The sequence below is a fragment of the Epinephelus moara genome, chromosome 20 (genome assembly GCF_006386435.1).
Source record: "Epinephelus moara isolate mb chromosome 20, YSFRI_EMoa_1.0, whole genome shotgun sequence".
Taxonomy (NCBI): Eukaryota; Metazoa; Chordata; class Actinopteri; order Perciformes; family Serranidae; genus Epinephelus; species Epinephelus moara.
In genome coordinates, this window is record NC_065525.1 from 12926518 (window position 1) to 12948572 (window position 22055).

Below are 22055 nucleotides of genomic sequence, written 5' to 3' on the forward strand. Positions count from 1 at the left end.
TGTAAAACCCACTCCACGCCTTCTCTCCTCCCTCTTTCCGACTTGTGCAGGTAGGCGGGACGGAGGTGGGACAGACGAGTAGCTGCGCCAGCGCGCACGGTGTGCCAAACTTGCAAAATCCGCCTGGCCACACCCAGTTGGCGAAGCGCAGGTGCGCTGCGCCTCCACCTTGCCCGGTCTGCGAAACTAGAGCCCATAAAGTTCAGAACAGTAGGAAGACTCACAGGGATTACTTCTACATATGTTTATGCCCTTATGTGAAACTTTGGCCATGCTAATATGAACATGCTTCACCATAACACTATATATAAGGTCCCCTTTAACAGTTTAAAGGACCAAACTCATAAAGATTGATGATTCTCCCCTACTTTATCAACGTATTCCTACAAAGTCATTGGTAATAAGAGGATTTTTGTGTGTGTTGAAATAATGTCATACTTTTAACATCACGTTATCGGTCCTTGCATAACTGCATGCACATCAATCATCCCACTGCTGTCGGGTGAATTCGAGTAACTGTCACCTCCTCTGATGGGGGCTCTTTTACTGATTTAGAAAATCCTACAGCTCTGGGGTTTATAAAATCTTAAAAAAAAAAGAATCTAAAACTTAAACACTTGGGTGTCAAGTCAAATACAATTCTCTCACACTGTGAAGATGTAAGCTTTTCACCTGACAGCAGCAACATTCCCCTATGTTGCATAAATGTTGATATTGGCTTTAGTGTTGCTGTGTGATGCTGAAAACTAATAGATTTGGAAATTTTCTTATGAGTTAATGTCAGCCATAGTGTGGCTGATGTTCTCATCAGATATGTGGAGAAAACCATCCTCTTTTTCAATTACTGGATATACCCACAGATCAGCCTGATTATTCTCTGTCTAGCCTAAAATGCCTTTAGAAATAACAAGTAGGTTAGTAAGTAAGTAAAACTTTATTTATGCAGCACATTTCAAAACCAGGGTTGTGAAGTCCTTCACAGTTATAAAAACGACAATAAAAAGCATTTCCTCCTAATTCAAAATAATTGAAGAATAAGAACAAATCAGGGTAAGCAACCTGATATATATGTGATCAGCTCCCATCGTTAATAGGATGAAACCCAATTGTGTGATGCCACATCTTTTGAATTCAATCCTAAATTTTACAGAACATCAGTGTAGTAAAGCCAGCACCAGGTCCATGTGGGAAGGCTGTGATGTCATTGTTGGTAGTGCTACAGTTCCTTGGCTTAAACAAGAATACAATGGATTGCTATAGTCCAGACGTTATGATACAAAACAATGTTTTTCGAGCTGTTTGACAGATAAATGGGAATATCTTGGCAATCTGTGACTGAATAACCAACTGAAGGTATCTGAGTTAGAAGCCAAGGAACCTCTGTGACAACCTTAGTTTTGTGATTTAACTGCAGGAAACTATGAGGCTCTCATTTCATGAAAATTAGGTAAAATAGTCAAATTAAACAATTGCCCTAGTTTTACAAATACATTAAGATGGACATCATTGGCATAGCAATAACAAAGACGAATATTGATGGATATTGTGCCCTAAAAAGAGCATATAGAGGGAGAATAGGAGAAGTCCCAGGATTGGGCCTTGAGGAACTCCACAGATCAGTGGGACACAATTACCAATGGATACAAAGCAATTAGATAAATACAAAGCAAACTATGTCGACCTACTTTCTTAGACAATCTGATATAACTAAACAGATTTAGTTTTCACTTTACCACTGTTTCTAGATATCTGGTTTATATTGTTTTGTTGGTTTGTGGAAACATGACATAACACCAAGCTTAAAAATATGTCAAGAAAATTAAACAAATTGTAATGTTATTTCATATTTGTAGCATCTTTGCAGCACATGGAGATAAGACCCAGCAGCAATGATGATGCATATACGCAGTGAAATGATGAAGGAGCAATTTGCATCTTAAGATAAATAATACGTGTTGATCCCACAGGGAGGCCCACCTTCTCTGACAGAGGGAGGTCAAAGGGCGAACTCGGCTGCAGAACAGCAGCCTGGAGCTGGCGGGGAGTCACTGTCTTGCTCAGTGACACTTAAACAGATGCTTGCTGACAACCTGGGTCGTGTGGGTGAAGGCCAGTCTTTCTGACCACCTGTCCACTCTGGGTAAATATGTTAAAGTGAGTCTAGTATATTCACTGACATTCTCACCGATGCAGCAGTTTTTCTTCATAGCTCACAAAGAATCCCTCATACATAATGAAAATAAAACCTCTTTTACAAGTATTTACATAAAGAGTATTTTGGTCTTATCGGAGGATTTACCCGAAGAGGAGGCACAGAACACCTATGTTTTTAATTAAGTCTACCTCTGAAATAATATTAACAATAGTTGCAATGGGAGAGGAAAAATGGGACTCTGAGTAACCATGCACGCTGATATCAAGCAACATTAGTGCAACATTGTTTTAAATGAATTTGTCCAGAGTGGCTGCTAACAAGGTTTCTGCTGATCAATCCGGTGATAGGCTTATCACAGATCTGTGTCATAGATAATTACCAGAGCAGGTGGATGAAATCCTCTGATCATTAGCCTTTTTTCTTTACCTCTATTCAGTGAGAAAATGTGTGCTTTTTATGAGTCCATGCACTGTAGTACAATTCCTGACTTTGAATAATTTGATTATTTTTCAGTCTAATTATTTCATTTGTGCTGATGGAGGATAACCATTCACAATTAGGATTTTCAATGAGTAAATCCAATGGAAACTTGCCTCCAGTAAACTAAAAGTCTTAATGAATAGAAGTCATTGGGGTCCACATTTAACAACAAAACTATATCAAAACATCAATTTACAAACTCTCACACAACTCATGCAGTATAATCCAAGTCTCATTTTTCTAGCCATATGCTCAGTACTTCCCAAACACATGCATTTTCACTTAAACCTTACCATGAAAAACTGAACTGAAAGTAAAAACTATCTACACTCTCCTACCTTCCAAGAAGATTCCATTAACAAATACATTCATTTTATCATGTTAAACACAGGAGCTGCTGGTCTATTGCCGCCTCAATCAGTACTTTCTTTGCATTATTTTGTGACTTTGGTGAATCCAAACTAATCCTTTAAAACACCAAAGTCACATAGTAACACAAACAAACTAACTGATGGAGGCAGTGGTAGATTAGCAGCTTCCATGATCAACAAGCTAAAATTACTGTTTTTTCCAATGGACTCCGGCTTTGAAAAGAGCATAGATAAGTGTCACTTTCAGTTCAGTATTATATACTAAGGTTTAAGTGAAAATGCATGTGTTTGGGAAGTACTGAGCACATGACTGAATAAATGAGACTTGGATTATACTGCACGAGTTGTGTACGAGTTTGTTAATGGCTGTTTTGATATAGTTTTGCTGTTGTTAAATGGGACATATATGACTTTAACTCATAAGAACTTTCTCCGTTTTTGGATTCTTTGTTCACTGGTGACATGCAAGAATAATCATGTTTTCTTGAGAAATTATGTGTAACATGGGTGATAAATTGATATAAGAAGGGTAATTTGGTGGGTGAAGTATTCCTTTAACCAAAAAGTGGGACATGCTTGAAAATACACGTATTTGCTTAAAAAAAAAGAAAAAAGATACTGACATATTAATCACTGCGCTTTAGAGGTGCTAGTACGCAAATTTTCAGACCTTTGGGCAGAGCCAAACTAGCTGTTTCACCCTTTTTCAAGTCTTAACACTAAGTTAAGATAAATGCTGCTGGTTGTAGTGTCATGTTAGCATAAAGATCTGATCTAAGTTTCTGCTAGAAATATAATAAATGTATTTCTCAAAATGTTGAGCAATTGCTTTAAGAATTCTGCACATTCAGCTCAAGAAAGACTCAAGAAAGAAAACTGAGTTTTGTCAAAAAAAATTACAGTTTCCACACAAATTTCAAAAGTACATTGTTTTTTCCTTCCAATTTTCTGGGGGAAAAACTGAGGAAAAATAGTTGAGAAATACAGAGATGGCATGCCACTTTTCACATAAATTATTGCATGAACCCCCTTTTTTTCACTTAATTCTCTTTTAAAGGAATTGTATTGTATTGGAGGTGTAGCAATTTAGGTTGATGAATCTTAAGCAAATCTCCAACTGCATTTTATACATGTTATTGTTTATCTGTAATAAGTGACAGTACTTGCAATGTATTTCTGAGTCATTTTATTTTACTCTTTCAGTGACTGGTATAGCACTTTGAAATCAGTATGTCTTTTATTACTTCAGTCCTCAAGTATGACTAAAGGACCGTGCAGCACCAAAAATGCTGAACTCACAACCTATTTTTTAACTACTATTTACTTTTCAAAAACACCTCAGCAGAGACGTTTTTTTCTTAATCTTTGTGGTTTAAAATCATAAAAACCGCACAGAGCACAGAGCAGTACTCCTCAGAGATAACAAAGATCAGGTTAAGTATAATCATGGTACAAAAAGTGTGAGCCCCTCTTTGCCATTCTTTTCCCTTTGCTTAAAATCACTTTGCTGTCTTCAAAAGAGAAATGCAGCTTAATCTTACCACCAGCTCCCTTGACCCTGCCGAACACTTTTCATAACAGAATGCTTATTATCCTGAGGATGAAGTGCTGGCAAAGAACAAGTCATTTTCCTGCTTTCTGGCATCTTCCCCTGGCACCGAGAGCTGCCACTGTGAAACATCTCTTACAGAAAAGTAAGATCTGTCCTTTAGGCCAACTTTAAACAATTATGCAGTAAAATCACTAGAAAGACCCTTTTTAACATTTATCTTTACCTTAATGCTTCACCAAGTGATATTTTTATATCAATAACTAATCAAATGACTATGTGTAATGCGAAAATGGTCGTTCACAGTGACTAGCACCATGAAAATGATCCGCAGAGCTTTTCATTTGGCTAATCTTTAGTCTTAATACCCACAAATTTAATTTTGTTCAGTTTTACCACTCTTATCAACCCCTACAGTACTTACAGCAGCAGCAGCAGCAGCAGGCAGCTGTTTTCAGCAAACAAACTATAATAAACCCACTGTACTCTACCTGCCCAGCACCAAATGACAGACAAAATTAGAAGCTAGCAGATAAGGAGCTTGGAGGCCAGAACAGAGCTGAGAGTAGGGTGAATACTGGACTTTAGGTGGCCAGAACCCATATGAAATGAATGCTAATGTTGCTCCATGTTTGTTGAATGTGTAAATAGGCAACTCTTTGTTAGCTCATTACCTTGTTTTTGTCTTAGCTTGTTTTAGTTGACCTGAAGTGCAAACCTTGATAACACAGCTGGGTGTGTCATATTCTGGACACTGGAAAGAGAGGACTAAGTCTTGCATGGAATACTCTTCTACATCTCCTTATTATTAATAGTTGGCCCATGCTTCTTTTTTTTATTTATAAAAACAAATATCTGCAACTGATAACAGCTCACAGATAATTAATGCAATCGGTCATCTTGCTTCTACTGTGTAATTCTGTTGTGCACTGTGTAATGCCCTCTGGTAATGACAGATCCTTGATTACAATTGCTCTGCTCACAACTGGTGGAGATGCGAGCTGGTTCACAATAGCAACAAGGTTACAAGAATCTCGAGTGGAACCACTTAAAGAACCAAAGCTAATTTTATAAAACAAAAAGGGTATTAGTGACCACTATTTTGCTAATATTGACCTGTGGGATGCCCCAAGGCTACAATCTAGTACCACTGTTGTTCAGACTTTAAATGCAACCACTGAAAATATTACCAGTGAACAGAAAATTGATTTTCATTGCCCTATAGACCATTTACAGATATCAAACAATGCAGTGCAGGTCTGGGATGAGATGCAAACCCTGGTCTCCTCCATGATAATGATGCGACACTGCGACACCACCACCCACCATCCTGCTTTTTAAAATATATAAAGATATTTTATTGTTTTCTAAATATTTACAGCACAGGCTCAGAGAAAGATGTTGCGCAGTGCACTGAAATCCTTGAGAAACATCAGGCCCAAGCTAGTAACCTCGGTCTGATTTTTGATCCACATCTGAATTTTGATGCTCACATATAAAATACCACCAGCACTGCCTTTTATCATCTTAGAAAATACTGAAAAAGTACAGCCACATCTCTCCTACGAAGATACCAACAAGCCTATGCGTGCTTACCACTAGCAGGCTTGCTTTCTTTTGTAGCCCACCTAAGAAAGCTTTACATAAACTGCAGCCCAGCCAAAATGCAGCAGCATGTGTGCTGACCACAGTCAGCAGGAGAGGACATATTATGCATAGATATTCTGTTTTAAAGTCTCTTTGATTGTGGATTCTTCTTTGTACATTTTAATATTCTACTCTTGGTTTTCAAATCACTCACTGGAGTGGTGACTGATTACATGTGAAATACGCTTTAAAGAAGGGGCCCTGCTAAATCTGCTCCTTTGTTCAGCACTGGCTTTTAAGTTGTCCCATGATTTATAAGAACAACAGAGAAGCAGGTTTTTGTGTCTGTCTGGGGCCGATGGCATCACAATCTGTTGGAAAGCAAAATCTTAAGATGTTATTTTTAGCTCATAGTTACTGGTTTATCCACTAACCTGTTCCTTCATATTTAATGTCATTTTATTTCTTCACTTTCAAGATCTCTTTGTCATCATGTTAGTTTTTGTTATTGAGGGCCATGAAAGGCTCGGTCGTCTGGGGACACATCTTACTGAGGTGTTGTTCCTGTAAATATGAGCCTTTGGGATGCACAGAGGTTCATTTCTGTGTTCCATGATGACGACTGGTTGATGTCTTTTAGTGGACACAGAGGTGCAGTGCTATTTTGGTACAGAGATTCCATACTGGATACAGTCAGAGAGTAAGCATCTCTTTTTTGTTTCTATGTAATGTACTTTTGTATTGCAAAAAGCACCATATCAATAAAGTTTGATTGATTGATTGATTGATTGATTGATTGATTGATTGATTAACAAAAAGAGGTCCTTTGTGTGTGTGTGTGTGTGTGTGTGTGTGCGCGCGCGCTCACGTCTGTGTCAGAGCAGCCCCATTGTTCCCATGGTGTTCGCAGTGTTCCCTGTGTGTATTTATCAGAGTGTGATAGTATCTGTGTATGCTGTGAACCTGTCTTACACAAATCTCACTTGCTTCTCTGCGGCTGCAAACACACACACACACACACACACACACACAAGCACACACACATACACCCCACCTCCAACCACCCCCCGCCCCCCTGTCACTGACACACGCCCACCGATTGGCCGCCGTTGAAGCAAGGCATAAGCTGTTCCCTAGCAACAGAGCGCTGGTTAACCAATAGGGGGCCTTCTGTGAGGAAGGGGCTAGTTTGCCAGTCTGCTGTTACTAAGGTGCAGAGAGGACCGTTGGGGTTGTCTCTCCGCCTGTATATCTGAGTGTGTGTGTGTGTGTGTGTGTGTGTGTGTGTGTGTGTGTGTGGTTTAGGCTTCAGGTTTTCATGTAGCAGGTAGCACCATCAGCCACTGAAGTACCAAATATCCGACTTCTTCATTTTGTCATCACACCACTGCGGACAAATTTGTATTTAAGTTGTGTGAGGAGTATGGAACTGTATTTAACAGTTAACACACAAGTGTGTGTGTGTTTGTGTATGAGAGAGAGAGATTGTATTAGCGCTCAGGATGTCTGTAGCATACGATGTATGGTATCAACTTGCAGCTGATTTTCCTGTTGGTTTCATTAGCTAATGCTGTGACCGTATTATCATCCAGGATTAGCGTGGTTGGGGCCGTCCACCAGCCTGAGTCAAGACGTAGCCAAAAAATTATATTAAAACAGCGTAATCCCCCCTGCTTGCTCATAGTACAAAAAAATCTTTCTTTATTTCACAAGGTTAAACCTTGTGCCTCTCCCCCAGGATTATCTTAATATGTGGGATAACATTGTGTTATGTCACTGGGGATGGAATGTATCCTCATGACAGTGGGCAACAAATCCTTTTAGTCAAATCAATGTGTGGCAGTGACATGACAGATATGACAAATGCACCATACAGCTGCTGTCCAGGGTAATATTAGGGCCAAACAGAGCCATGCAGAGGTCCAAACTACTGAAATTTAAAGCTGCTATGATCAATATTTTTATATTAATAATAATCAGAATGATCACATGTAAAGTGAAATGGGTCACTCATAAGTTGGATTTCCATCCAAATGAAGTGCAAATTTTAATCAAATTTTCAGAAGATTGGCAAAAGAGAATGCAAATTTGTGTACTTTTCTATCCACTAATGTTATGCAAGTATTGGGAGGTGGTTCTGCGAGATAAGCAGCAGGTGGCTCTAATTCTCCTGTGAAGTGACGCTGCAGAAGAAGGTGCAACGAAATGACATATTTCAAAGAGCTCCAATTAAACCTCAAACAAAGGAAAACAATAGATGTATAATAACAGAGAGCACACTAAACAATGAAAATAGAGATTTTTTTTTAACAATTTATATCACAGCTATGTGCTCTTAGAAGAGTTTTGGTAACATCCCTGTGTGCATACAAATGCGTGTTAAAAACCAGCCAGAGATGACAAACAGAACTTACAGTGGCCTATACAATGACTGTACATCATCATTTATTGGCTGAATCTCTTTCCATTCCACTTAGTCGCTATTGACTTTAACCAAAAGTTTCCACCTCCTTCAAATTTTTGACATTTCCAGGTTTTTTATGTGCAAATTGGAAACTTGCATTAAAACAGCTTGATGGAAACACCTCTACAGTGATGAAACTTCAAAGAATTATCAACTGACTCAACAGTTCATCTCAGTTCTACAGAGCTTTACAGCAATTTTTTCAACTTGTTGTGGCCTGCAACATTTAGGTTTTGTTTCAGTCTCAGCATTGTCACAAGTGTTTTCCAGCAGCTATTTTGGCAAAAAGCTCTGATAAACTTACTTTGAGCTACCTGCCCAGCACCAGACAGCAGACAAACGAAGCTGGGGACTAGCTGGTGAACACAGTGTAGCATTAAGCTGCTGAAGAGCCAGATATTTTTCATTTGTTAGGTGGACGGAAACACGACTACAGTTGAATGCTAGCAATTAAATGCTAATGTAATGTTGCTCTGTGCCTTTTCAATTTCAACTACTATTGCTATTACTATCTAAAACATTTGAAATATCAACTTTACAAAGGAATAACATCAATGTTATGTTTTCGGCTCATTGTGTTGCGCCAAAGCAGCCCATAATTAATTAATGCAGGCTTAAGGGAATCTAAGGATTTATTCAAAGATAAGCAACATGTGCACACTAAGTATGTGCACTTCCCTGTTCAAATTTATTTGTGTATGGCAACCCAGTCACCGAAAAAATGTTGGCATTGTACATTTCTGCAAACCACCAATGCCTTACATTTGCACATTATTATATGGTGAATATGTTGAAACTTTATGTTTTCAACAGCGCTGTGGTTAAGTTGTAGTTAGGTTTAGGCACAAAAACCCCTCGGTTAGGGTTAGAGTTAGGGTTATATAACACTGTGGCTTAAAATACATGGTTTTGGTGGCACACCCCGTCAGGAAAAGCAGTGATGTACAAAAGAACCAGTTTTCATGGCACTATCACTGCACGTGGGTTGCTACAAAACAGCCAAGTGGGTGCCCAAAAAGCTACTAAAAACACAGTGATGACTCGCTAAATCACAATAGGTTTTGTTGTTTGTTGGTCTCGAACAGTGGTCTGCAGCTTGGCAGGTTTCTAGCCTAGGTGTCACGCCATCCACCATCCCCTCCACCTCCAGATGACACAGTCAGCTCATATATTACATCACATTAAAGACATTGATTTGATACATATGAAATGTGGAAATGTAACATGTCCTTGTTTTGCAGAAATGTACAATGCAAATATTTTCCTTTGTGTATGGACATAGGAGCATGTGTACTTTTGGTCTGGTGCTGTTTCCAGTGAAGAAAAATGTCATTGCTACAGTACATGTTTTACCCAGTTTGGTGTGATTTTTTTCTTTTTAAATCTTAATTCTAGATCTGTTCTCCCTTTGTTTGAGCCATCCCTTAAAATCAGTTATCATAATAATGTACCCATCAGATTAATTTGTAGAGATACTCTGCTAGACATAATCTTATAACGGTTCATTAGGCTTAGCAACACAAACAATCAGACAGGTTTTAAAAAGCCCTGAGTATAACTGTATCATAAAAACAATGAGGCATTGTAGCTGTAAAGCTGTGTCCAGCAGAGGCAGCACACCCTCAGATACCAACCACGACACAGGTGTGTACATTATTATGAAAACCAGCAGGAGTGATGGCCAAATTAACAAAAATAATACAATAACAGTATTGAGCCATTAGTTTATTATGTGTATTACTGAACCATAACAAATGAACAAACAAATAAAATATGCTGGCTGTGCCGGTTTACTTTGCAGCTGTTTGTCCTCGTGTGTTAAAAATGCTTTCAGCACAAATTTGTCAGTGTGCTGCTTGATTAGATGAATGAGGGTGTTAATCACTGTCACTGAAAATCCAGGCACAGCTCATACTGTACATTGACCACGTGACAACACACAGTGATGCTGATACGTATTAAAGCATTACACCTGTAATCACTAGGGACAGTGTTTATGGTCGTGGATTTTCAATCAGACTTCACATAAGCATGTAGAAATTAATCTGATTTCATAAAGAATGCAAATTATATTAGTATTTTTTACATTCTATCATTAGTAAAAAACTTTGATTATATGGAAGCAAAAACATAAGGTTTTGAGTCTTGTAGTTTAATTCAATACCACGTTTAAAAGTTTAACTGACACTTTAATAAACCCCAGGGAATTTTTTTCACACTATAATACACTTGCACACACACACGCAACCAAAGACATGCAGTTGAAGAGATGTTAGCTGGTTAGCAAACACGTACATCCAGCACACTTGTTTGTGTCCACCTGAGTCCAATATTTACTTTTCTTTTGGCTCTGTTTTTGGTCTTCACCAACTCCTGAGAAAAATATCTGGTTCTTTGGCTGCTAAATGCTCGTTCACCGCTAGTTGCTAACAGAGTCTTTTTAGTGTTTCGTGTTAAGCAGGCGGTGTACTGTTGAATTTTACGGGTTCTTGCTGAAAACAGCTGCCTGCTACGGCTGAAAACAACACAGATGAGAGGTGTGAGAGTGAATCAAAATGGTAAGGTTGTGGGGCTGGACAATTTTAAACAATGAAATAAAAGAAAATATTATGAAGAGTTGAGGGGAACTACAAAGTCATGTGATTATTCTCTGCAGGGTTATCATTACAAACATCCTATTTTACAAACAAGTGGTCATGTGATCCATTGTGAATATAAAAATATTGACTATAGCCTCTTTAATGGTGAAATTCAACCATTAACATTTTAGCTTTTACTTTAAAATCAGTTTATCTGAATGTATGTAGTTTGAATTTCTATCAGTGAAATTTCCAGGTTATTTCTAGATTTGCGAAATAAAAAAAACCTCTCTTTCCAGTATGTTGTCTTAAGAAATGAAAAACAATGTGTAGATTCATACAGCAGTATCACCTATGGCCCACGAGAAGTGAGTGCCATTGTATTTTTCTGCAGAGACTCTGTCCTGTTCTTATTTTCTTCTTATTCTCTGCATTCCAGATATTTATAGGCGCGTACCTATAAATGGCGTTTGCCAAACGCCAAACGAGTGAATCTGGGGTTGGATTTTACTTTCTCTTTTGCTGGCAAGTGTGTTTAAAAACAGTAACCAACTATCCTGCATAGTACACCTTTTAAAAAATAAAACTTCACTGTGGAAGAACTTTTGATCCTCAGAAAATTGCCTCCTGACCCCCTTCACAGGGAGGTCAGAGATCAGACTCAACAGCAGCCCTGCAGCTGATAAGAATTCAGTGTCTAACTGGAGGCAGAGTGGAGGCCGCTTGCTTGGCTCCCTACTCGTACCATGCCACTGTGCCCTCCAAAACAGTACACAAGAGAAACATTTAATCCTCCAGCTAAATTCTTAAACCGGGAAATATTTACAGGGTTGTTCATCAGGAGTTTGTCAGTGAAGGTCCTAAGAAAGCTGCAAAAAGCAAATCTGTACTGATGGAATTTTTGTAATCTAATGTTATGGCTGTCTATTTACAGTGACTGTTAAATGAATAATTCAGTTTTTTTAAATGGGGTTGCATCAAGTTTTTATCCATAGTCAGTGTATTATATACAGTAATTGTCTTTCAGTATGCAGCCCATTTAGAGAAAGGGCAGGGTTGCTGGAACAGAAAGTAAGCAATGTACTGCTGTGGAAGGGGTCAGCAGCTAAATGTATTTAAGCCACCTAAATAATCCCCACCTAAAACAATATCAGTTCAAGTGTATGCTATATTGAAAGTATTTTCACCGGTTTACCTTCCTGTCAGACAGCCTGTTCCAACAAGGAAGCTGTTAATGGCTTTAGTTCCATATCTTCAAAGCAACCAAACCCCATTGACAAAAACAGTAATTTTGGCTTGCTCAACACAGGAGCTGCTGGTCTACTGCTGCTTACATAAGTTAGTTAGTTTGTGTTTTTGGGTGACTTTGGTGAATCTGAAATAACCCTTTTGAATGCCAAAGTCACAAAATAACACCATAAATATAACTGATCAGGGCAGCAGTAGACCAGCAGCTCCTGTTTTCAGCGATGTTAAACTGTAGTTTTTCTCAGTGGAGTCTGGACTTGAAGAAAACAACATAACGGCTTCAGTTGCCCGTTAGAAATTGCTGTGTGGCGGAGAGGTAAAACAGCAAAAACACTCTCAATACAGCGTGAACCTAAACTGATATTGATTGCTTTAGGGTGGAACTTTTTTAAGGTGGCTGAAATATGTTTTATTGCTGACCCCATCCACAGCAGTACATTGCTTGGCTTCCATGTCGGACTCCAGCCTGCTTCTCCAAACTTCAGGTGTGCCGACTGACATCTACTGTAGGTAACAAACTGACTATGGATTAGTACCTCATAACACCCCATTTTAAAAAATCTGAACTACCCCTTTAAAGTGAAAGCAATGATGATTCAGCCAGTGACCATACAAAACACCTGAAAGGAAAGTCCAGTGCCATGTTGAAGATATCAGCAGATTCTTGAAACAAAAAACATTTTACAGCTTCAATCTCATCTTTCAGAGATTAAGTGTTGTGTTTGCATGTAACAGAGTTGTGTTGGTGTGCTCAGTATGCATCTTACCGAGTTGCCTTTGCTCTGCATGAGGCTGTGGTCCTGCTGATCTGGTGTGATGGGGGAGGACCTCAGAGGGGGGGAGAGGGTGAGGTCCCGACGTAGCGGCCGTGGATCCATCTTTTCCCCCGGTCTGTCCAGCTTGTGCACTGAGTCTTTACCCCCTTCCCTCCCCTCTTTCCCTTCCCTCCCCTCCCTCCCTTCACGGTTCTTATGCCTCTGTCGCTGCACGGTGTGCGAGCGCCCCTCTCCGTGAGCGTGACTGTGGCTGTGCCTCTCCTCCCCGTGCCCATGGGGCTTGTGGGTAGTGGAGTCTCTGGGCTGTAAAGGCTTCATCTCCATCTCATAATTGCTAATTTTCTCCTCGTCCTGCTCCAGCAGCCGGCCTCCCCTGCCGTGCACGCCCCTGTGCCCTGACGTCCAAGAGGCGGACGAGGAGGATTCCGTCCACCTGTCCCCTCTGGCCTGTCTGTGATTGGAGGATCCATGCTCCCGGGACTTGTGATTGGAGGAGCTGTGTTTGTGTCCGTTGGTCCGGCTCGCTCCTCGTCCGCTGAGCCCACCTCCTCCTTTTGACAACATCGCTCTCCTCTTGTCCTCGCTCCAGCTGTTGGCCCGTGGGTACTCCCCCTTCCCTCCTCCACCATCACCTCCCCCACTTCCTCCCTCCATCAACACCTGGATCTCCGTCTGCCCTGCTCCGCCACCTTTCTCACTCCTCTCTCCTCCATCCTTCCCCTTGTCCCCATGGTCCACAGCGGTCTGCCGATGGAAGCGGGCGCTCTTGCTGCGTTGGGTCGGCCGGGCGGGTGGAGGAGGTGTGTGGGGCGGTGAAGAAGAAGGGGGGCTGAGGTCAGGGGTGGCAGCATCATTAGAGGGGTCATCGGACGCAGCACTCTTCACGTAGAGGTCGGGGCTGTCGGCAGTGCCGGCGCTACTGGACAAGCCTTCACCCTCCACCTCGCTGGACACCTGACGTTTGGGACGCTGCACCTCCATGCCTGCAAGAGACAGATGATGTCAGAAAGATGACAGACATTTTGGGAGGTGGTGAGGTGGGGTACCTATGATGCTGTCTCCATGTTTGTTGACTACTTTAAACTTCTTTAAATGAAAGCACAATAAGTATCAGTACAACTGACAATAACATGACATGTTAGGGACTGTGTGAAAGTGATTAGGGAGGGTTGAGTCCTGCATTATAACCTCCTCCAACAATATTGAAATTTACATGTTGACATAAAACTAAAGACAAGTTATGGCAGACAAACCAAAATGATGAATATGTCCATTAAATCAATTAGCCTACACAATGCCTTAATGGCACGGCCAGACATCTTTGTAATGTAACTATTTAATCTTAAAGCATTTTTAACAATAAATATCCCAATGGAAGAGTGAAATGAGAAAAAGTTTACAGACTCTCCCTTGCTCAGTATTCATTTTCACAATGATTACAAATTTAGTTTTAGTCTTCTGTGTTGTTCACACTATGAAGTGTGACACAACAGCATGGCCAGCTACATTACTGCTAAGTCGCCATTGAAGTGTTGCTCAAAGGCTAGTTAACTTAGTCATTTCATCAGGGGCTCGTGTGTGTCTGCTACTTGCCACAAAGCACCTGGACTAAATGTCACCTAAAGTTTAAATTTGGTTAAAAAAACATCTGTGCTTTTCATCAACATGATAGTGTAATGGAGGCTGCTGAAGGTTATTTCTCCTGGTTGTAAAAGTTCCATTGAGAAGCAAACAAACCTTTGACTAGGCCTATGTATTAAGTCATCTAAGCTAAGAACTGACTCACTGTACTTCTTTTATATCATAAAAAAAGGAATGCCTAAAGTTATTTATATTACTATTACTTTATATTACTGTTATTACTGAGGTCCTCTGCTAAATTTAGAACCGATTAATAATTCAGAAGTCATGAAAATGTGTAAATTGTGTTGTGAAGGCAGACAAGCATTAGCTGGAAAACATGATGTTTATACACTTTACTGTACATGGAAGTAAAATGAATACTGAATTATGTTAAATGTTAGCCACATGAGTTAGTGTCTGTCTATGAGTCATAAGAATTCAAAGGAGAATAGATTAATATAACAGAAGGAATAGATGTTTACCGTAAGTTAGCTTGGCTCCGTTAAATTTTAAACAATACGTTAATGGAGCAAGGCAAGCTAATCGCTAATGATATTGATTACAAAGGAAAACAGCCACTACTTTGAGATGGCTGCTGCGATCTTGCTTAGGCTGTCTGCTCGAACGGAGCCAACTGTTTCGTCTTGTCTTTACTCATCAGGGCAATGAGCAGAGATTTCACCGCAATTTGTGTTGTTAATATTTTTTTATTTACATTGTTGTTATAATTTAGCCCTGAAACATAAGCATGTCACTTACTGTCAAAATTTTGTTGATAAAATGAACACTGCCCCTGCTTTTCCAAAAAATTAAACTACCCTCCCTTCTCTGACCCCTTCTTTCCCCCTAATAACTTTTCTACAGCCCCTTTGTTTTTATCTGAGATCAAATGCGAAGAAGGGTACACGATGATGTCCAGGGTGAACATATCAACACAAACATGTCACAAAATGTCACCACTGATGCTTGTTGACATAAACATCCTCACAATAAAAACAGACAGCCGCTGAGAGCAGAATAGATGGCAAAAGAACAATCACTGTCATCTCAGGTATCTGTTAGTGGGAGTTTACAGTATGTGTCATAGTCAGTGTGTGTCTGCACGGGTGTGTGTGTTTGTGTCACTGAGTAGTGCATGTTCTAGTGGGTTGGCTACCTGCGGTGCTGTACAGGTGTGAGTGACAGAGGCAGAAACGCAAAGCTGGAGGGTGGCTTACACTGACCTTTATCACCATCCCACACAGACATACACACATGTGTGTTTGTTCACGCATGTGTAGGCACACGTGTTGCTGCCTATATTTTCTGCCTGGCTGGGTTTATGGATTATAGACATGTGTGGAATATGAGTAAATACATGTGTTGTGATTTTGGGGAGTGTGTGTGCCAACCGTTTCCTGGGTGCTGGAAGGAAGGGGAGAACTGCTTGGCAGTGACCCTCGCCATGCGACTCTCCTCCTGGGCTTTCTGAGCTGCTGCCACCGCTGCCTCTGCTTTACCCTGTGCATGAGCCGTCCTGACACACAGAAGACAGGAAACAGAATGTATAGGGTACAATAAATACATCAAACTTTACCTTCTAACATTCAGAATCATTGGTGGTAGTATCCTGAACTAATTTCTTTAAGAAGAAAGCAAAGCAGGTTGGAAGGAGATAAGAAATTACTGTTCAAAAGAACAGAACATAATAAAAAAAAAACTGTCCAGAAATACTGTAGGTAAAAAAACACAATAACTGACCTTTGGAACAATAAAAGTGCCAACGGTGCTGCACAGTATTTCAGGTTTTCACTGACATAGGGGCATTTGTGGTTGAGCCTTGGTTTATTCAATACACACACTCTCAGAATGCAACCAGTTCACCTTTATTAACTTTGTATTGGACTCTGGTGTTCGTTGCCCATGGGGTAATGGGATAACTTGGACCCAAGCCTTTCATGGTTGGAAGAACTGTACTGTAAATCGATTTTTCCCCCCCCACATTTATCCCAAAACTGATCTTGTTGACATTGTTGGGACCAGTATAAAGACAAGTTGGTAACCTTTACTGTCCAACTGACAACCAGTTAACCTGACAGGGTGGACATGAGTACGGGCCCACTAAACAGGCTAAAGGCTCTCTGTTTACCTGCACTAACCTGATATTTTTCTCACCTGGAAACAAAGCTTTTTGAAATCACTATTTGATGCTCCTTTCATTGTTTTGGCAGAAGAGAAAAATATGCACATAAGAACAGCACCTGGAGGTCAGGAGTTTGGCATAGCGTAGTTGATAACAGAGAGGCGGAAGGGACAGAACCAACATGTTCTAACCCCGACTCAACAAATATGGCAGCTTGGTCAGTGACCCTACACTTCCAACTATGATGCTCTCTGTAGTCAGTTTTGGACACTCAGGGACGTTGTGTCAATTTTTGCTTGTTACATGCATAGTGTCTTTTCAAAATAAACTCCTGTGTTCACAGCAAAGGTAGGTTTCGTCACCAAAATTACTTTCCCTCTAAGCAGCAAAAGTACTTGCTTAGGTTTAGAAAACACGTCAGGGTTTGGGTTCAAATAAATAGTACAGTATATTATGTAACATGGTGTATGGGACATGACACATATGTCTCTTAAAAGAGTTTAAAAAAAAACAAAAAACACTCAACATTGACTTTTGGTTTCAGACACAACACAGACACCAGTCTCCTGGGTGAAAGTTCGATGTTTGTTTGACCCCCTCCACCATGACTCCTTCCTGCCCTATGCAGATTGTTTTCGCGCTTACCTTATTGCTTTGAATAAATTTATACTGGAGTTAGTTAAAAGCCCACTGCACCTCATACAGACACTAAAGGGTGCTTTGTGTGTCACAATCAGACCCCAAGCTGCCATATTTGACGCCCTGAGAATGAGAACAGGCTGACAGAACAGAGGTATAGCGAGCTGAGATTCAGCAGAGTAACCAGAATGTCTGTACCACTCCTCACCAGATGTTAGCTCTGAGAGGAACAAGAGGAAATGTAGCCTTTTTGTGACATTTCAGTGCGGCTGGAAAATTTTATGAAAATGACCTGAAAACACTTTGTAGGACACACATCAAATGCAAACTGCAGCCCCTTTTACACTGCCTCTTCAAGGCAGGAATTTCATGCTGTTATTCCATCTCGCAGTTCTGTGTAAAAAGTACAATCGTAGAATAGGGGGGATAGAGTTGTCTCACCTATGAGCCCACATCAGAGGCAGTAACAGCGCCAAAAAACACTACATGTCAGTGGTCATTTAAAAAACAGCTGATAGCAGTTAGCAGCTTACTCAATGAGGAAAAACAGCGGCTGAAAATGTCCGCAAAGTGGGAAAATTATGAGGTCCGAGAACTCCTTACCCTCCGAGCAGAGGATGAGATCAGCCACCACATAACAGGGACAGTAAATGATTGTTATTGCCATGTTAATGTTGCCATGTTGTTTTTTTGGGGGGGGGGGGTTAAATAAAGTGCTGCAGACATGTATATTATATGTCACACTAGAGGCCGGGGATGATGCTGCCGTTGTTTAGTTATGTGTAAAAATGCAAAGGTGGCATAAACAAGGGACTTCGTAGTGGCCCTATTGCACAGTCTCCGTGTAAAAAGGGCTTGTGTTTCAGAATTGGCCAGCTTGTTTTGGGTGTAACTTAATAATCAGACTGAATTGTCATTTTGTTTGACTTAATTTGTTCAGCCTGACATCATGTTAGCTGTCTTCTTCTAGGGAGGTTGGGTTATTTTGTTTTGCCCAAACCAGTAAGTGACGTACCTGTCATTTTCAATTGACACGGACGCTACAGTAGTGGTCACGAGAAGCCGTTAATGCTTTATACTGATTAAACAGTTTCTAGCTAACTATGATGACCTAAGATGACCTTCCTATTCTTAATTGCAGCTGCTAAGATATGATTAGTGAACTATCTAAAACAGCCACCAGTGAACACATTAGACTTATATGATTGAGTTTTCTTCAAGTGTTGGGCCACTGCATGTTAAAAAGACACAAAGGAAACTCTTTTCATTCATTTCAGTGTATAACACTGAGAAAACATTGTATTTTACCTACTGTTTCCAGTCCCCAGTAACACTAAAGACATTTTTCCTTGTCATTGTGCAAACTTAAGCCGATATAAATCATTTATTCTCAGTTATCAATATAAGAACATGCAGCATCAGCCCCTTCATTCATATCTGAGTTATCGCTTCTATTGTGTGTTGTTGTGTCTGATGAATCTCATTATAAAAGACATCTGAGCCAGAGGGTGAGAAACACACGAGACCATGAACAGCTTAATGTAATACATGATACCTCACACAGTAGCTATGGGAGGAAAATTATTACAGCGCTACAGTATGATGAGATGGTATGTATTCATCTGTTTACAGGCTATATAATCATTTGCTTGAAATGTGTTTACTATCACAAAATAATTCATCTCACTGCTTCTGCCTGTCAGGCTCCTCACATCTCCTTCATCTCACTAACTGCTCATTTACAGCCGCCTTTTCATATCTCCCTTGCTCTCTCTTTTATTTCTTCCCATGTTCTTTTCTGCCTCCTCCTAATTGCTCCTTCCTTTTTATCACAATCCCCTTTTCATCTGCCTCTTGTCCCACCCTCTCTTTCTTTCTCTCTGGTTATATCAAATAGATCTTTTCTCTCAATTACAACCCTCTTCTTACCTCCATCTCTCTCTTTCCACTCGCCTATCTTTCTCTGTCTTTCGAAGGGCTCTTGACTTGTGTAAAATAACCTCTCCATCCCTCCCTTTTCTCTCTCTGGGCAGTAACAGTCTTGATGCAGTGTTGCATGTCGATGGCTATTGATTTTTTTCCTCTCTGCCTCTCTGTTTCTCTTTGCCCCTCTCTGCACTCTCTGCCAGCGCTGCTCTGCCAGGCCCACAGTATACTCAACACCACCATGTGTGTTGCCTGTTGGATGTGGGGGAGGTGAGGTGTAAGGAGAGACAAGAAAACTGTCTTACTGTTTAACGTGACGTAATGACATGTAGAAATTTTGACAAAGGTCTGGTTTTCACAAGGTCTAAATGTCATGAATAAACTGCTTCCCATGAAAACTCTTGGCCCAACCTGCTCTCACCTTTACACCACAACACAAATACTTAAATCTCTGGCTGTGATCGAAATCATATAACAATTTATTCATACTCAGTATAATGTAAAATTGAGTATGCAGTGCATTCTAACTGCTTAGTATGTGGTTTTGTGTATGCAAGAAATGCCGAGATGTACACTAGAGTATGAGACGTGAGCTTATTCAGCCATCCTGAAATGCATTGCAGGTCTTTAGACTGTCCGATGGTGAACTGCAAAACAGACAGTATTAATAATTAACAATTGGATAAATTGTTACGAATGATGACAGGTAACTTTAAGGTACAGTTAAGAGGAAATGTGGAGCTCACATATATACTCAGGGGCAGATTATCCCACAATGGGCCCCTGGGCATAGATATGCAAAGGTCCCCCCACCTCTTCTACATAAGAGCAGGATACACAGACTTTATATTGTTTAACCTCTTTCTGTGTCATTGTTTTTCATCTTTTTGTCTCTTTGTTTTGCATGGTAATTCATCTTTTTGTAGTTTTGTATCTTTGTGGTTGTCTTGCCCCATTTTGTAGTTATTTTGTGTCTCTTTGGAGCTCCTTTGCATCTCTTTGTGGTCATTTTCAGCCTCTTCCTGGTCAGTATGTGTTAATTTGAGTGACATTTTGCAGATGAAGGCCAGGGGGGGCCCCCTTACACTTTTGGCCCCTGGGCTTATGCCCAGTAGGCCCTTTCAGTAGTCCATAAATATATCATAGAAAACATATTTAACACTAAAATAATACTGAAAAACATTAAATTCAGGGGAGGAATTATGTTGATTTACATTTGTGATAAACATTAATTATGTTTACATGCACACTAATATGCCACTATTATTCGGAATATGACAATATTCTCAATTTGTAAACAGCATATTCCATTTGAATTTTCCAAATTAGGCATAAGACATGTGAGATATGTCAGTATCATTCAGGTTTTAGGAGCATTCTTTGAACATGTATACAGCATATCCAGATTCAGATGTCTCAGCTGGGGTTTTTACTGCAGTTTGTGACACACTGCCTCTTGTCTGTTTGCAGACAGAGCTGTGCATTGTTATTTATGGGTTGTACACAAACCAACTTGCCAACAGTTTGCAATGCTGGGGTAGAGATGCATGCCCAAAAGAAAAGCCCACATCTGTGGTCTGGAGAAGAAACATACCTACTTTAAACATTATGAAAGACTTTGATATCAACAGGTTTTTGGATATGCGCAAATGTTGCAACACCAACTTTTTCAAGAAGGTGTGTGAAGAAATGAAAAAGGAAGGCTGCGTTCATATGGTCAAACAAGTCCACCACTAGTGGGTAACTATGAAAAAATCCTATTTTGTAACAAAAATGAAAAGACACAAGCGGTTCTACTTCTCCATATTTGAAGTGATGAATGACACGTTATGGCACATTAATCAGAGTATACACGGCTGTTTGTAAACAGGAATATCAGTGGAATATTCATTTTCATTATCCATGTATACAGCATGGTAAGAATATTCTCATTTTCGGAATAAGTGCAAAAACTGGAATATTTTGTGCATGTAAACGCAGCCAGTTTTCATTCAACAATAGGTTGGACAGGTAACGTCATGATCGATACAGTCGTGCCATGCAGAGAAGATGTATTGCTTCAGTATATTTCAGTGTGAATGCTTTGGTGATCATAGTATAGAATCATTAATTAAATATGCAGTATGCAGTAAATACAGATTGAGTATGGAGTATGCAGTGTGCTAGTATGCTATTTTGAACACAGCCTCTGTCTCTCTCTCTCTTATCCTTTCCTCCACAATTTCCTGTCTCACTTCCGTTCTCCCCGCGAACAACCTGTTTAAGGATGAATCAACTGCCAGGAAAGAAAAGAGATGCCTGTTCAATGGGGTCTTGATGATACAACAGAACATCCTGTCCAAAAGAAAAAAGAGTTGATGATGGAGGGCAAGAAGAGAGAGAGGAACAAGAGATGAATGGAGGTGATGAGGAGGTAAGAGAGTGTGTGACAAAGAAAGGTACAGAGGGTGTAATGGAGAGTGGCACGGGGAGAGACTGAAAAGAAAGAAGATGGAGTTAAAAGGTGTTACATATTCAACATCAATGAATCATTACC

General features: G+C 40.1%; 1 protein-coding gene across 1 annotated transcript in view; it reads right to left on the reverse strand.

The window, feature by feature from the left end:
* The window catches only part of jph3b (junctophilin 3b), a 64541-nt gene that overhangs the window by 4063 nt on the left and 38423 nt on the right, over window positions 1-22055 (reverse strand). The window contains exons 4-5 of the mRNA XM_050074192.1: window positions 16224-16348; window positions 13201-14192 (exon numbers count right to left, since the gene is read on the reverse strand). Coding sequence (XP_049930149.1) covers window positions 13201-14192; window positions 16224-16348 — 1117 coding nt within the window. The remainder of the gene's footprint in view (window positions 1-13200; window positions 14193-16223; window positions 16349-22055) is intronic.